General features: G+C 36.5%; 1 protein-coding gene across 11 annotated transcripts in view; it reads right to left on the reverse strand.

Moving 5' to 3' along the window:
* Positions 1 to 16,702, reverse strand: part of WDFY3 (WD repeat and FYVE domain containing 3) — a 308,566-nt gene that overhangs the window by 185,587 nt on the left and 106,277 nt on the right. For all 11 annotated transcript variants that reach the window (XM_073017468.1, XM_007999124.3, XM_007999126.3 and 8 more), the window contains one exon: positions 6,385 to 6,595. In XM_073017468.1, coding sequence (XP_072873569.1) covers positions 6,385 to 6,564 — 180 coding nt within the window. In that variant the 5' untranslated portion in view covers positions 6,565 to 6,595. The remainder of the gene's footprint in view (positions 1 to 6,384; positions 6,596 to 16,702) is intronic.

Raw genomic sequence — 16,702 nt, forward strand, 5'->3', positions numbered from 1 at the left:
AAAGATAGTATGATGAAGAAAGTAAAACAGGGTGGCTGAAAGAGAATGCCTGGGGTGGGAAGAAGGTTGTCAGGAAAGTTCTCTCTGAAGAAGTGACACTGCTGCCAAAGGATGATACTGACTAATGAGTAAAAGTTACAATCCAAAGAGACAAGGAAAGAGGGTTGCAGTCAGTGAGATCAGAGCTGTGCAAAGACCTTAAAGTGAGACTGATTTTGGGGTATAGAGTAATGAAAAGGAGGCGGATAAAGCTGGGGCATTTTGTCTAAAAGGAAAAATGGTACAAGATAAGATTGGAGGGATAGAGGAACTAAAGCATGAATCTGACATTGCAGATAATATTGAATGGATAAGGTAGCAAAGAAAACAGTGTAGTTTTTGTGATTGACTTAAAAAATTAAATCTAAAAGTATTAGGTATGTTTTCACTACTTTCAATAAGTAGTGGCATTTCTTGAAACTATACAATGCTTCCATCATTTACATAAATGTTTGCCAAAGAGGATGCAGCATGAAGCTGGGTGTCAGAAGGTGTGCTCACTCTCAGGGAGTACTGACTACTTGTCAAATTTTTCTGGTTCTAGGTCAGGTACAGTGGCTCACGTCTTAATCCCAGAACTTTGGCGGGCTGAGGTGGGTAGATCACCTGAGGTCAGGAGTTGAGACCAGACTGGCCAACATGGTGAAACCCCATGACAACTAAAAATATAAAACTTAGCTGAGTGTGGTGGCACATGCCTACAGTACCAGCCACTTGGGAGGCTGAGGCATGAGAACTGCTTGAACCTGGGAGGCATAGGTTGCAGTGAGCAAAGATGGTACCACTGCACTCCAGCCTGGGCAACAACAGAGCCAGACTTGGTCTCAAACAAACGACAAAAAATTTCTGGCTCTGCAGAGGAAGAAAGTTGGGCAAGAGAACAGGTAACACATTCAACTCAGAAGGGCTGATTCTAGAATAGATATGTGAAATTCATAACAGATTAAAAAAAAAAAAGTACTGAAGAACAAAAATGCCTTCTTGCAAATTCACTAGAAATAACAACTACTACCATATAATACCCATTTAAAATCTGCCTAGCACTATTCAAGAATTTGGTGTCATTTAAGTCTCATAAAATCCTACAGAATAGGTTCTACTAGTAACCTCATTTTACAGTTAAGAAATTAAGAGTTAGAGAAGTTAACTTAAAACAGGAGGTAATCCAGACAAAATTTAAAACTACATCTATCTGATTTCAAGCCAGGCTCTTAATCACTCAGTACTATATTTTTCCCAAACTGTGCATGAACCCTAGCACTGTAACTTTGCATAGTGTTCATCTTTACAGAAAAATAGCAAGGTTTGACTTATTTTTAAAATAATCATTTTTAATATCCACCTAAATAGATTTCAGAAGATTTCCTGGCACCTCTTCAACCAAACATTTTTGGCACTCAGGGAAAACAAATTAATGATGTTGTCTAATGGCATTCAAAAAGGCTCAATATATACTTGTTACTGAATGGTGCTATTCAATAAAAATATATTAAATATGACTAATAAAGGAGAGGTTGGAATGTTTACAAAATTTTTTAAAATGGAGGCTTTTGTTTCCTAAATATGTGTTACATCTAAAATTAAGTCAGACTATTGGCCATCATTAGTCCTAAAATAATTTGCTATAAATAACAATGTTAAAAAACTAACAATGAAGATGTAATTGCTTTATTTCATATGGTAAATCAGTTAAGATTTCTTATCAATTAATATACATGATTAAGGAAAGATTTATCTTATGCTCTTTTTGGTTCTAAGAAGGACCATCAGATGAGAGTCTGAGAAGAACAGAACGCCTAACTCAGTCCCGTCCTCTCCTTTTGGGCTCTGCCTGCCTCATAAGAATATGCATTCTCATCTGCTCTGGCTGTGGCCTGCGACTGTCCAGTTCTGCCAGTGACTGGGTAAGTAAACATGACTATTTCAGGACTGAATTCAGCAAGTCCTTTATTGCACAGACCCAAGCCACATTCTCCAGTATCAACTGTATTAGTATTACATAATAAGTAATAAAGCTGCAACAAAATAATTCATCTGTCTGCCTTCTGATCTCTCTCTTATTTGGTTCTAAGTTTGGGTGACCTCTCTCTTAAGCCAACAAATTTAAAAGTAATGATAATTTGTAAGGGATTTAAAAAGGACACTGTATTACATTTACATGCTTCTCAAATATAAATTGGAATTAAGTTAAAAAATAAGGAGAGTTTCTTACAGAAGATCTAACTGGTAAACATTACATTTTAAAAATATACAACAAAATATAACAAATACTACAGTAATTAACAGTGGCAGTTATGAATTTTTAGACAACTAAAATGTTACTCATTTTGACAAGTTTAAACCAAATATTTTCTTTTGTCAGCTTTTGTACTGGGACTAAAGGTTAATTATTTTTAAGAATGCTGAATAAATATTACTCTGCTATTTTCAGACTTCACTATAATCTTTCAGTTTGAGCAAATCAGTAAGAGGGAAGATAACAGCAGCCTCCTTGTAGGACTGTAATGAAGAAAACAGGAGGCATTTTGAGAACCCAGCATGAGACCTGGCCCAGAAAAGACTCAATACATGTCATTTCCCAACCCATGTCTCTCAAAGGCAAAAATGATGCACTGAAATAACACTATTAAGCATACTTTAAAAACTAGTCTGTAGCTAGTTGTCCATGTCTAACTAGTCTGTAGCTAGGTGTCCATGTCTATTTCAGCTTGTTCACCATTTAGCTCTAATCAAGCAAAGTCTCACAATCAACACCGCAATCCCTTTTTAGAAATCATGGTAAGAACTGGTTGGCTCTAGCGACATACTGAGCTACTCACTCACCACAGGTATTTCTCACTAGTGAAGAATGTTCAAGCACAAATGGCCAAATGTTAAATAGATATGGCTACATATTTCTAAATTTAATGGAAATGGTGTCTAAGAACAATTTTAGTTTATTAATTATATCCAATGAATAAGAATTTTTTTAAAAACATTTTTCAAATTAGTCACAACAGTACAGATATAACTTTCTATCTTTTCATTAGTTAAGAGTTTACTGAACCTTTGTGATATTCAAATCACTCATTATATTACAGGTTTAAAGCATTACATACACATGTGTTTCTAATCAACCAATTAAAAACTTTTGAGAGAATTTGTTAATAGTTAATGAGACTTACAAAAACATAGGACGTAAGACAACTAAGTCAAACATTATAAATAGATAGAGAATAATTATTAAAGCATCTCATATCTGCTTATTAAAAAAACAAACATTCCTAAGATTCTTCTAGTCTAGTAGACTGTGGAAGCCTAACTGATGAAATACATGGGATACATACATATGTAGGATATTACTTAATAATTCACATTAATAGCCAAGAACAATTCCCTTAACTGCTCTAAACATTCTCATTACCTTGTAAACATTCCTAAGTCTGAGAGAAGGAAATTACCTCAAACTACTCAGTAACCAACAGCACATCATGACATTAAAGTAAAACAAAAATAAGATTTAAAAACAAAACAAACTTCCGGGTAATAAAAATTAACTTCCCCGTAATAAAAATTAGTAACTTCCCTGAATAGGGCTTAAAACAATGGCTTGCCATAGTTCTCCCTCCTATTTTTAAAAGAGCTATTTTAAACCTTTTCCCACCTCTTCTCATGTTCCTACTCTACCATCTCCTCCCTCTATCATTCTTGGCAGATAATCTATCCTATTATTCCATAAGTAAGGAAATGTACATTCTCTAAATGCATTAACGTTTCTATCCTCTTCCTGTTGTATCCAACACAAGCTCATGGGTGGTATGTGAACTAACCTTCCTTGCACTCTTGCCCTTCTGCCTTACCAGCATATAAAAACCTCAATCTCAATAAATCAGGTACTGCTTTCTCTACTTTTTCACACAGGCCAGTACAGATAAGGTCTAGTATAAATTTATCATCTCCAACCTTCACTGAGCTGACAATACTAATCAATTCTTTTATTGCCCCCTTTCAACTCTCTTTCTCACTCATTCCCTTTCACTAGTATTCCCAACAACAAAAATAATAATAGATTCATGTAATAAAAACAATAATAGATACAATAATAATAGGTACACATTTCTTGGGACACACTTATTAAGTGCTGTAAGTATGTTATCTGCATTTAACTCTCACGACAACCCAATAAGGTTGACATTATTATTTTACGGCCCAGAAACTGAAGGTGACTGTTCCTCCCCAGTGCATTAGACAACTAGAAGTCTAGTTCCTTAAGAGGAAGAAGAGAGATATCACCGCAAATCAAAGATAAGAACACTGATATGTAAACACTGGAGATTAAGTGATAGTCTATCTACTGAACATGAGACATACTAAAACAATAAATAAATAAAATAGTAATAGTAAAACAAGAAAGAATTCAAGGAAATTAAAACTGGGATAGTAATAGCACAACACTACTCTAAAAGAGCTAACGTTTGATTGACAGAGGTCCAGAAAAGGGGGAACATACAAGATACAGGGGAGAATATTCTCAAAGAAATCTTTCAGAATATTTACCCAGACTGAACAATACAAGTTTTCAGATTAAGAAGGCTTAAGCTGAAGCCACAAAAAATTAAAAAAAAAAAAACGAGAAAAGGAAGAGCCTGGAAAATTTCATACAGAAAGATAGATGAACAGAGAAAACAATATAGAGAAGAAGTGAGACTAGATGGGATAGAGCCAGTTAGAGATTGGGGCACAGGGTGAGGGGGTGGGTGTGGAGAAAGGCATAGCCAAGGGCATGGAGATAGATCTGGAAAAAGGGAGATCCACAGGAGAAGAAAAAGAGAAAGGGGAGAGTCAGAGACAGGGAGAGAAATAGGGACAGAGAGGAGATAAAGAGAGAAATGGGAGGACAGAGAAAGACAGTGATGGAGAAGAGAGAGATCAAAAGCATAGAGAGACAGAGATAGGAAGAAAGAAATGGAAACAGGGGAAGGCAGGGAGACATAGGATGAAAAGGACAGAGACAGGGCAAGGCAGAGAAAATGTGGGAGGGAGGGAGAAAGAGGAGGAGGAAAAAGAGCGAGAGAAGGGAAACCAAGAAACAGAGACATGGAGAGAAAGAAATTGAGACAGTTCTGAAGTCTGAGGAAAACAAGTTCTATAATAATAGAATAATAAAGGTAGTATAATATAAGGTTCATCTTTGAATAAATTTAAATTTACACCACTATCAGTAGAGAGCAAACACTGATTACTGCTTACACAAGCAGCATAACTAATAGGGAAAGGATGAGGAGGGCAGCGTGTATGAATGAGTGTATGTATGTATGTTACTGTTTGGAGGGAGAGGAAGTAAAAAAGCTAATTCTCATATTCCTCAGTAGGAAGTCAATGAAAACTACACAACCAACAGCAGTAAAAATATGTTATTTAAAAGCCCGTCATGGCAACAGCAATTAGTGGTGAAGAGCGGGAGAGCACCTATAAGCCTGTGAAACTATCTGATTTTTTTAAATGATGTATTTGTGAACTTTTGATACACATAAAAAAATTATTATTATTATTATTTTTGAGACAGAGTTTTGCTCTTGTCACTAGGCTGGAGTGCAATGGCGTGGTCTCAGCTCACTACAACCTTTGCCTCCCGAGTTCAAGAGATTCTACTGCCTCAGTCCCCCGAATAGCTGGGATTACAGGCACTTGCCACCATGCCTGGCTCATTTTTGTATTTTTAGTAGAGATGGGGTCTCACCATATTGGCCAGGCTTGTCTCAACCTCCTGACCTCAGGTGATCCACTTGCCTTGGCCTCCCAAAGTGCTAGGATTACAGGCGTGAGCCACCGCGCCTGGCCTAAAAAAAGTTATTTTAAAAATACCCAACAAGTTTGCTACATGTAATTTACAAAATATATTACAACATTAACTTTATTTGGTTTATCTATAGCCTATAACCATCCTCTTACAGTATCTCTTAAACAATAGCAAATTGTAATGACTTTTTAAAGTGTACAAAGGGCTTGGGCAGTTGTACCATTTGGTGTAATAAAATCATCACTTTAAAAGATAACAGAAATAACACAATTGATAATTTACAATCTATTCCTCTTCCAAAACTCAACCATAACAGGGACATTTTAAACAATGGTTCACAGCTTGCACTTTACCTGTTAAAAATCAAAAAGTCTCACTGAATGTAGTTTATTCTGACCAGTTTCACATTGCTTTATAGCAAACTGGAAAGATGAAACAAGAACAGCAAACTTCTTAAAAACTAACTCATCCTATCATTTTTTTCTACCTATGGCTTACCAGTAACCTTCAGATTCTTGTAGTGCCTCCCAGTCCTGGAAGGTGTGTGTCTGGCAACCTGGACTTACCCTGTTAAACACTGGCAGCATCATATACAGTTTCTCTTCTTGTTCCTTCTGAGTCATGTGCCGGGGAGGATGGCACAACTCCGTGAAGAGCCGGCGGAGGTGCATCAGCCCTAAGGCGTTGTCTTGTGGGCTGCACTCCTCCTGCCTCGGCCGCCCCATGATCCTCTTCACCATGTTCATCTTGGCTGGTTGGTGAGACACACTTCTAATTCTGTTGGAAAATGTCAATACGTGAACAGTCAAAACATCATCATCTTGACTAGGTCAAGCATGCATGTAAGAGCTTATAAGAAATTTGCAAAATAGAAAATTCTGTCTAAAATATATCTTTCTACTTCTTTAAACAGAAAAGACAGAGAAGCAAAATTTGATGAATCTCCCGAAGGACAAATTATTAATCATAGCACTGGAAGTTCCTACTCACTCTGCCACAATTTGTATAAAATGTAAAACATTAATCAGACAAGTAACAATGTTTCCAATTAGTTTAGTCATATCACGTTCAAAAATAAAGGCGCCAAGCATAGTGGTGCACACATGCAATCCCAGCACTTTTGGAGGCTAAGGCAGGCGAATGGCTCGAGCTCAGGAGCTTGAGACCAGCCTGGGCAATATGACAAAACCCCATCTCTACTAAAAATACAAAAATTAGTCAGGTATGGTAGTGACTATAGTCCCACCTACTCAGGAGGCTGAGGTGGGAAGATAACTTGAGCCTGAGGGGCTGAGGTTGCAGTGAGCCAAGATCACGCCACTGCATTGCAGCCTGGGCGACAGAGGCTCTGTCTTTAAATAAATAAATAAATAAATAAATAAATAAATAAATAAAATAAAAACACAAAGGGATCACAAAACTTACTATTAACAGACTTCTTAATGGTTAATGTAAAATTAATGAAAAAACAAACTTTATCCTAATCTCAAAACATCGAAGACAATCAAAAACCCCAAAACCTCACATTTTCTATTTTTAGTTATTTAATTTATAATTACTTCTTTTGCTAGAAAATTCAAGTATACCTTGAGTACCTGAAGAACAGTATATATTATAGATTAAAATGTGCACATTAAACACAATAATATCCTAACTTATAAATCATAAAAGGATAGTGAAAATGATCATGTGACTGAAGACTACTTTCTATAGTTCGGTAAGTCATGTTAAATCATTTAGTGGATAATGATGCGCATTTTTCAAAGAAGTGAAATAGAATAGAAAAAAATAGAAGATAAGAAAAGAATAACTTGTTTCATGATATTTATTTCAGATAAAGGTGTATGAATGTGTACTGAATCATAATGCAAAATGTATCCCTTGCTGGAGGCTGCAGTTAAAAAAATACACAAACTAACCACTGAGTTAAAGTATATACAGAATCAATAACAATAAGCTTTCAGAAAGCATCATTACCCCTTTTTAACCACTACTAACAATGCCAGTAATTGGCTAAGTCTAGATACAAAAACAGGATATCTTATAAAAGGAACCAGGAAGGGTGGGAGGACATTCTGGGTATGTAGAATTTGGATGAAGGGCCATTTGCTTTTTAATCCATAGAAAAGCAGGCATCAACTGAGATTAATTTTTAATTTTGCTACAGAACCACATAAGCCAGTATGCCATTTCTTAAGAAACGAAGGACTACAGCAAGGTTAGAGTTTTATTTACTAAACATTTGCCTACTGATTTTTAAAACTATAAGAAGAATTTCAAACACACTTGCCCTTGAGAATTTTGAGTGAATTCCATATTTGACTATAGGCATATGCTGAGGCACTGTAGCTAACAGGGGGACAGGATGTGATTCATCACAGGTGAAGAGGAGACAGACAAATTGTGCCTACAACTCTGCCAATGGCTTGTTTGCACTCAATGACTACTGTGCAAAGAGCACTCAGCACATTCTCAAGTGCCCAACTGCTGGAAACAGTGCTAATACATAGGCAAAGGGCTGGGATGAGCAGTTAATCTGCAAAATAACAAAAGTTAGTACAGTTCAAAGGTGTCCAATGTATCTTATTCTTGAAAAATATGTCTTCCAAATATATATTTCAACAAATATATTCAAATAACTTAATATGTGCTGGTATTTAAAGTCCTGGAAACCCCCAGAGCAAAACTTAAATTTGAAGTGAACTATGAAAATTTTATAAATTAGCTAACATTTTAGATTATGTATAGTTCTGCTCCTTTTCCTTACCCTGAGTTGATAATTTAGAGATTATGGATAGGACTTAGGGGATTCATGATACTCCAACACTTCAAAATTTTTTTTTCTAACAGAATTTCTCAGCTTTCAAAGGGGTCTAAATTATCTTTTAAAAGGTCAAGAATCATTCTCTGTTTTTAGAATGAGTTTCAAGGAACTTACAGAACATCTCATTTGCTCTTGATTCCAACTCACAAAAACGGAGTGAAGAGAAAATTCTCCATTTTTTTATCCTACGTTTTATTGAGGTACAAATTGAGAAATAAAAATTGCATACACTTAAGATATACAACAATGTTCTGATATACACACACACTGTGAAATAATCAGCACAGTCAAGTTAATATATCCATCGCCTGAAATAGTCACCATTCAAAAAATAAAATATGTGGTGAAAACATGTAATATCTACCCTCTTAGCAAATATCAAGTATACAATACACTATCAACTATCAATGTCACATTGCCGTACATCAGATCTCCAGAACTGTCTATCCCTTGACCAGTATCTCTGTGAGTTTGACTATTTTATACTCCACTTGTAACTGATATCATACAGTATTTGTCTTTGCATGACTGGTTTATTTCACATTTAGTATAACGTTCTCAAGGTTCATCTGTGTTGTTGCAAATGACAGCACTTCCTTTTATAAGGACGAATAATATTCCATTGTGTAGGCTGCACATGCACACATACATATCTCATTTTCTTTATCATTCAACTGTCAAGGGACATTCACATTGTTTCCGTATCTTAACTTTTGTGATTAGTGCTGCAACAAACATGGGAGTGCAGGCATCTCTTCAAGATACTGATTTCATTTCCTTTGGAAATACACCCAGAAATGAGATTGCTGTATCATAAAGATAATTCTATTTTTAATTTCTTGAGGAACCTCTAAACTGTTTTTCAAAGTGGCTATACCAATTGATATACCCACCAACAGTGTACAAGAGTACCTCTTTTTCCACATTCTGGCCAACACTTTTCCACATTCTGGTCAACATTCTCGCCATTCTAACAGGTGTGAGGGGATATCTTATTGTGGTTTTGATCTGCATTTCCCTGGTGATTATTAATACTAAACATCTTTTCACACATCTATTAGATATTTAGGTGCTTTCTCACTTTTTAATCAGGTTATTTGAGTTTTGCTATGAGTTGCATGAGTCCCTTATGTACTTAAATCATTACCTACACCAAATATCATGAGGCTCTCCCCGTTTTTACCTAGTACTTTTTGGTTTCAGGTATTATATTAAAGTCTTCAGTCTATTTTGAGTGAGTTGTTGTATATGGTGTAAAATAAGGTCTAATTTTATTCTTCTGCATAAGGATATCCAGTTTCCCCAACACTACTTATTACAGAGACTATCTTTCACCATTCCATGTTCTCAGCACCCTTGTTGAAGATCAGCTGACTGTCAATGCATGGATTTATTTCTCATGTCTCTATTCCATTTCATTGGTCTATATGTCTGTTTTTATGCCAGTATGACACTATTAAGATTACTGTAGCTTTGTAATATATTTTGATATCAGGAAATATGGTACTTTCAGTTTTTTTCTTCTTGTTCAAGGCTGCTATGGCTATTTGGGTTCTTTTGTGGTTCCACAAGATTTTTTTTTCTATTTCTGTAAAGAATGCTATAGGAGGCCAGGTGCAGTGGCTGATGCTTATAATCCCAGCATTTTTGGAGGACGAGGTGGGCAGATTACCTGAGGTCAGCAATTTGAGATGAACGTGGCCAACATGGTGAAATCCCGTCTCTACTAAAAATACAAAAAACTAGCCAGGTGTGGCACACACCGGTAGTCCCAGCTACTCAGGAGGCCGAGGCAGGGAATCACTTGAGCCTGGGAGGCGGAGGTTGCAGTAAGCCAAGATAGCACCACTGCACTCCAGCCTGGGTGAAAGAGCAAGACTCCATCATGAAAAAAAAAAAAAAATGCTATTGGAATTTTTGATAAGGATTATGCTTAATCTACAGATCATTTTGGGTAGTATGAACATTGCAACAACATTAACTCTACCAATTCATGAACAAAAGAAATCTTTTTATTTATCAATGTTTTCTTTAATGTCCTTCATCAACACTTTATTGAAGTGTACAAGTCTTTCACTTCTTCAATTAAGTTTATTTCTATGAATTGCATTTTTTCTGTTGCTATTGCAAATGGGATTGCTTCCTACCTTTAAGAGAAGCCCCCAAGATAAGAACTCACTCAAAGTACGACAGCAGAAAAGAACTTGGATGAGAATCCAGGTCTTTCAACTCCCAGTTAAGTGGCCTTCACCAGGCTTACTTATATTGAGGTATCAATTTTAAATTATAAAATCCTTGGAAACTGTGATTCTAGTTAGCAGGTTTATTTATTTAGCATCAGGTAACAATCAGAATGTGAAAATAATCTTTCTTGGGTTTTCTGAAACACATAAATCTGTTTTTTTTTTTCTTTCGAAACTAGTTCTCACTCTCACACCCAGGCTGGAGTGCATTGGTGCAATCACCGTGCTCACTGCAGCCTCAAACTCCTGGGCTCAAGTGATTCTCCCAACTCAGCCTCCCTAGTAGCTGGGATGACAGGCATGCACTACCATGCCTGTCTAATTTTTGTATTTTTTGTAGAGACAGGGTTTCGTTCGTCCTGTTGCCCAGGCTGGTCTGAAATTCCTGAGCTGAAGCGATCCGCCTGCTTCAGTCTCCCAAAGTGCTGGGATTACAGGCATAAGCCACCACATCTGGCCTCAACTTTCATTTTCATTTTAAAAATACACATGATCACATTATGACAAATATTATCTCACTATATATAACCAAGCTATTGCAATATGGTTATTTAATATTTTATCAGATACAAAGGATACACACCAAACAATCAAAAGTGGCAAAGATTCTCTCCTTGACCAAACTCTAGTTAGGTTCTTCTGAACTCTCTTCTCAACCAGGCTTGGCTTTTGGCCTTCAGTGTTTATCTCTTCATTGTCCAATTAAAAATCTGCTAAGTCAGTTTAGCCAGAATCCCCATTCTAATATCTGATTGAGTGGCCACATCTCCCACCATCCTCTAGGTAATGGATGTCTGATCACCCTGGCCTGCCTTCAGCAAGAATCTTGTTAGGTCAGTTTAGCCAGAAGCCCCAATGTTTCCTCTTAGTAATTTTCTATCCACTGACTGCCCCCTGCACCCCAACACTGCTACTTGGCTATAACATGCCTGCCTTTCCTTGTTCTTTTCCAAGTTGAGCCCAATCTCTCCCTTTCACTGCAAAACTCCACTGGAATGATCCCTACATCTATCATGATGGTCTTGAATAAAGTGTGATTTATTGCTCTTTTACAAATGCCAGAGACCAGGCACAATAGCTTATATCTGAAATTCCAACACTTTGGGAGGCCCAGGAAGGCAGATCCTTTAAGCTCAAGCATTTGAGACCAGTTTGGGACACATGGCAAAACCTCGCCTCTACAAAAAATACAAAAATTGGCCAGGCATGGTGCTGCATGCCTGTATTCCCAGATACTAGGGAGGCTGAGATGAGGGGATCACTTGGGTCTGGGGACATAAAGCCTGCAGTGAGCCGTAAGCGTGCCACTGTACTCCAGCCTGGGTTACAGAGTGAGACCCTGTCTCAAAACCAAGTGCCAGAATAAATAATTTTTTTAACAGGAGCTCAGTGGGTTTACTGGTACTTCTCAATTACTCAGATAATCTCAATGATGGGGAAAAAAAATCAGATTCCTCCTTTGCTCCTAATGTACCAAGTAACACTTAAGCATATCAGTTTTCTGAACCACGGTGGGACAGAATAGGGTCTGCAGACAAGGCATCTACGGACAATTTGTGTTGACTTCCTAAAGCTGAATCAAAGTTACACACCAAGGTCCGGGGGCAAGAGATCTAAGGCCAATTCGTGCTGACTTCCCAAAGCTGGATCAAAAGGAAAACACCTGGATCTGGAACTTCCAAAAGCTAAACCATAAGGAAATACCCCATCTCCCCAGGCCCGAGAAGCAAAGGATCAAAGGCTACTCTCCCTAACCCTCCCCTTTCCACTACGTCTTAGATGGAAGGGGAAAGTGCCCTGGATGGGCTGCGGGCCAAGCTCAGGCCATTCCTTCATCCGCAGAGGGCACCAATTCACCGCAGCCTTTAATTAGCCATGGACCAAATCTTTCATCCAGATAAGGAATAGCTGATAGGACCTCAAAAGGAAGACTTAAAACCCAGAAAACTTTGTAACCAGGCCCTTGAGCCGCTTGCTTGGGCCCACTCCCACCCTGTAGAGTGCTTTCTCGCTTAAATAAATCCCTGCTTTTGCTGCTTCATTCCTTCATTACTTGTGCTTCACTGCGTGTGCATTTTGTCTAGTTCTTTGTAGAAAACGTCAAGGACCTGGACATCTCACACTTCAGGCCTGCTCTCTGGTAACCATGGCTTTGGCTACATTTAAATGTTTACATTTAAAACATAATTCAGAACAAGTAACATGTCTAAAATACTCTTCGGCAGTGAAAGAGTAGAAAGAATAGGCACTTAGCAAACCTTTATAAACATGCCCATATAGTAAATCAGGTAACTTCAGGAGAAAGGCTCTAAACACCCTTGAATCTTGAGTTTCTTTCATCTATAAAATCTTTCCTCATCAACTTTTCGTAAAACTTAAATAACATCATTTCTGTAATATGCTAAGCATACTAGTTACATTCAATAAATGTTATCTTTTATTCCTTCACCTTGATCATGAAACATTTAATTTTTTATATGCATTTTTAGTTATTTAAACAAGCAAAGCAAAGGAAATACTATAAGCCCATATAGTACTATGTTTTAGAGACTTGCAAAATGACACAAAAAATTAAGGAATAATTTATTTTTTAGTTGGATGTAGAATAAGAGGTTTACAAAACAATAAAGAAAAGATATGCAAAATAAGGAGGACAAACCACAGAAGAATATTTTTGCTTAATTTTAATGTTAGTAAGGGTTTTCAAAATATTTATAAAGATTATTGTGTATAAGAACTGACTTTCTAATACAAACCCTATTTGGTTTCATAAGAAAAAATAATGTTAGGACTGCCAGCAGGGGGTTATTTAAATAACAATAAGATAATTACTGCAATAAACCCAGATAGTATTTCTTAATCTAATCTCTTATGTTAATAAGAGAAAACCACTTTAAACTTGCTCACCCAAAATCATTTAAACAGTTTTCCATTACTTAAATCATAGATGGGTATAGACCAAGTAAATAGGCTAAATTTTTAAAATATATTTGTCAAGTAACTAGCTGCATTTGAGTAGCTCTGATGAAAACTTAAAATAACTTTCCTAACTCTTTAATTATATAAGCGAAGAAACAAAACACACTCACTACATTCAATAAATATAATGTAACCTCACATGACTAAGTGAAATCTTACAGTTTCATCAGAGAATTATAAGCAATTACTGAGGTTTTTCTTTTTTCTTCTTCTTAATCTTTCTGGAAAATCCTATTTTTCCTTACACTTTGAAAAGTAAAGGCAAACTTCTTATACTTTTGAAGGATAAAGGCAAAACTCAGATGCTCCCAACAAACTGGGTATATAAACCAGCAATCTAATATGTACAGTAAAAAACAAACAAACAAAAACAAGTTCTAGATATAGTCCTGAATTTGAATTTAAAATTTCTACCTTCTGAAGCATTAAGTTTTTTGTCTGTCAAGTAGAGTCACTATCATATTTTAGCCCAGACTATGATATTACAAGATTAGTCTAGTCTATGGACCCATCATACTATATATACACTGAGCCGCACAATTTCTCACATTTCTTTAAACACTTTTTGGTGTGCTTAATTCTTTTCATACAGAAAAACATATGCCAAAGCCAAAAGCAACTCACCTCCATTTAAGAATACTTCACTTACATATAATTTACAATAGCAACTGTTGAAATCTCTCTGCTGCCTTTCTGGAACCCTTCCTACTACAGCTTCCACTGCTATCTTGGGAGCAGAAATTGCAACCTCTAATAGAAGCCCTAAAGGTAGATTTATCTTAATAGTTAAAAGGCAGTTAGGTTACTTGGTATGATTAATAAAGTCTAATTCAATTATATTATGGAATAAATAAACTTTTGAAAGCTGATCTGAGATCACCAGCATTCTCTGAGTTTTTATACATATGATGTTAAAATTTTGTATAAAAGACATGCAAAAGGATTCTTATAACACAATACTTCTATAAAATCTGACTGCATAATACTGACAAGTTGTGCATTCTACATACGTTTGCTAACCTATAGTTCAGGTCATTTAGCTCGGTAATCACTGCCCACTATCCTCAGTGGAAGGCACAGTACAGGGAGAGTGAGCTCAGGAACGAGATGCACTTCAGCTGACCTAAAACTAACACAGATATATCCCAGATCTTGGCATCATTAGGAATTTATTTCTGACATTTCAAATTCCAAAATCTCACTGTGAGATAATCTTTTAATCCATTCCCCTTTCTCATCACTGAATCTGCGGTGTTCACTAGAATCATTTATCCCGTGACTTCTCCCAGAGGTGAGGCCATATTTAATTCTCATCAGCATCTTCACGCCCCCTGCATTCCTGGCCTATACACCTTCTCAACATGTATTCATACCTCCAAAAATCCAGCTACATCATTTCTTCTTTTCTAATTTTGGGTTGCTGGGTTCTACAGAGAAAATTCTATAATTCTGTAGACTGGTTATAATATAGTTATTATTTTATACTTCTTTCCATAAATAAAAACTAATAATTCCAAATAGAGTAAAGATTTGTATGTAAACAAACAATAAAATATTAGCAGCAAATATAAAAAGAATACTTATACTTTAGGGTAAATCTTTAAAAGGGAAAAAAAAGACAGACTTATGACCAAAAATACCACAAAGTTAAAAGATAAGCAACAAATAGGCAAAAAATATTTGCAGACCTTCCAGCAAAGTATTAATAATTAGGATATCCATGGAACTCAGACTCAACCACCCTACAGCAAAGTAGACAGGGAATACAAATAGACTACTCCCAGTAAAAACACTACACAACATATATGAAGAGGTACTTAAAATCACTAATCCAAGAAATGCAAATAAAAACAAAGTACAATTTTTTTATCAGTAGTTTGGTAAAACTAATAGGATTTCTCTTCATAGACAGTAAGAAGTACTAAGTAAAATGGAAACTACTACACATATAAGTCAACAAGAAGTTATCCTGTAGAAATATTCACACAGATCACAAAGATGTCATACAATGTAAATTACCGCATTATGTTATTGTAATCATTTTCAATAGTGAAAAAACTGGAAACAATCTAGTCCTTTAACAGATCAATAGGTAATTCATGGTACATCCATGTCATGGAATATCGATAAAAGAACATGTATTAATATGAAAAGAAAAGTTAAATAAAAAACAAAATAAGGGTTTTAGCACCAAAATGTAAAGAGCTTTGAAGTCATCTCCTGTTCTTACATAAGAAACCACTGGATAAACTTTAACTCAAAGACTTTTCTTGGGCCCATTAAAGAACTGAGGTCGCAGGGCAAACAAACCCCGGAAGTCCAGAGTCACAGCTAAAATCAGCCTACCTGGATCAGAAGTCTCTGCAGTCATGAACTGGTAGGAACACCTCAATGGTAACTGGGACAAATTGGTGGCAGGTGAAAGTGGACTAGCATGAGAGGGAGAAATGCCAGAACCACAAATTTCCAGGGTTCCAATCACAGTAGGTTTTCACGGATCTGAGAAAGATCCCCTCCCTGGCTCTACCAGAGAAGGGGAAGAGTGAGTAATCGTTGTGAAATGCTCTCAGAGTATTCTCCATAACAAAGGCCTACACTGCAGGATGAAAGATTTTATCAGAGCCTTGTCTTTCCTGGGGGAAGGGCATTTCTTCCCCTCCAGCCCCTTTAGCCTTCTGGTCTCACTTGAGGTCCAGGAAGAGGGGGCAAAGAAAGAATAAAGGAAGCAAAGCCCAGGGGAAACACTTGGAAGGTCACAGCCCAGAGTCCAGGTCCACTAAAACACTGATATTTAGTAACAAGACTATAAAACATTTTCCCTTCCTCCATACTTTCACC

The sequence above is a fragment of the Chlorocebus sabaeus genome, chromosome 7 (genome assembly GCF_047675955.1).
Source record: "Chlorocebus sabaeus isolate Y175 chromosome 7, mChlSab1.0.hap1, whole genome shotgun sequence".
Classification (NCBI taxonomy): domain Eukaryota; kingdom Metazoa; phylum Chordata; class Mammalia; order Primates; family Cercopithecidae; genus Chlorocebus; species Chlorocebus sabaeus.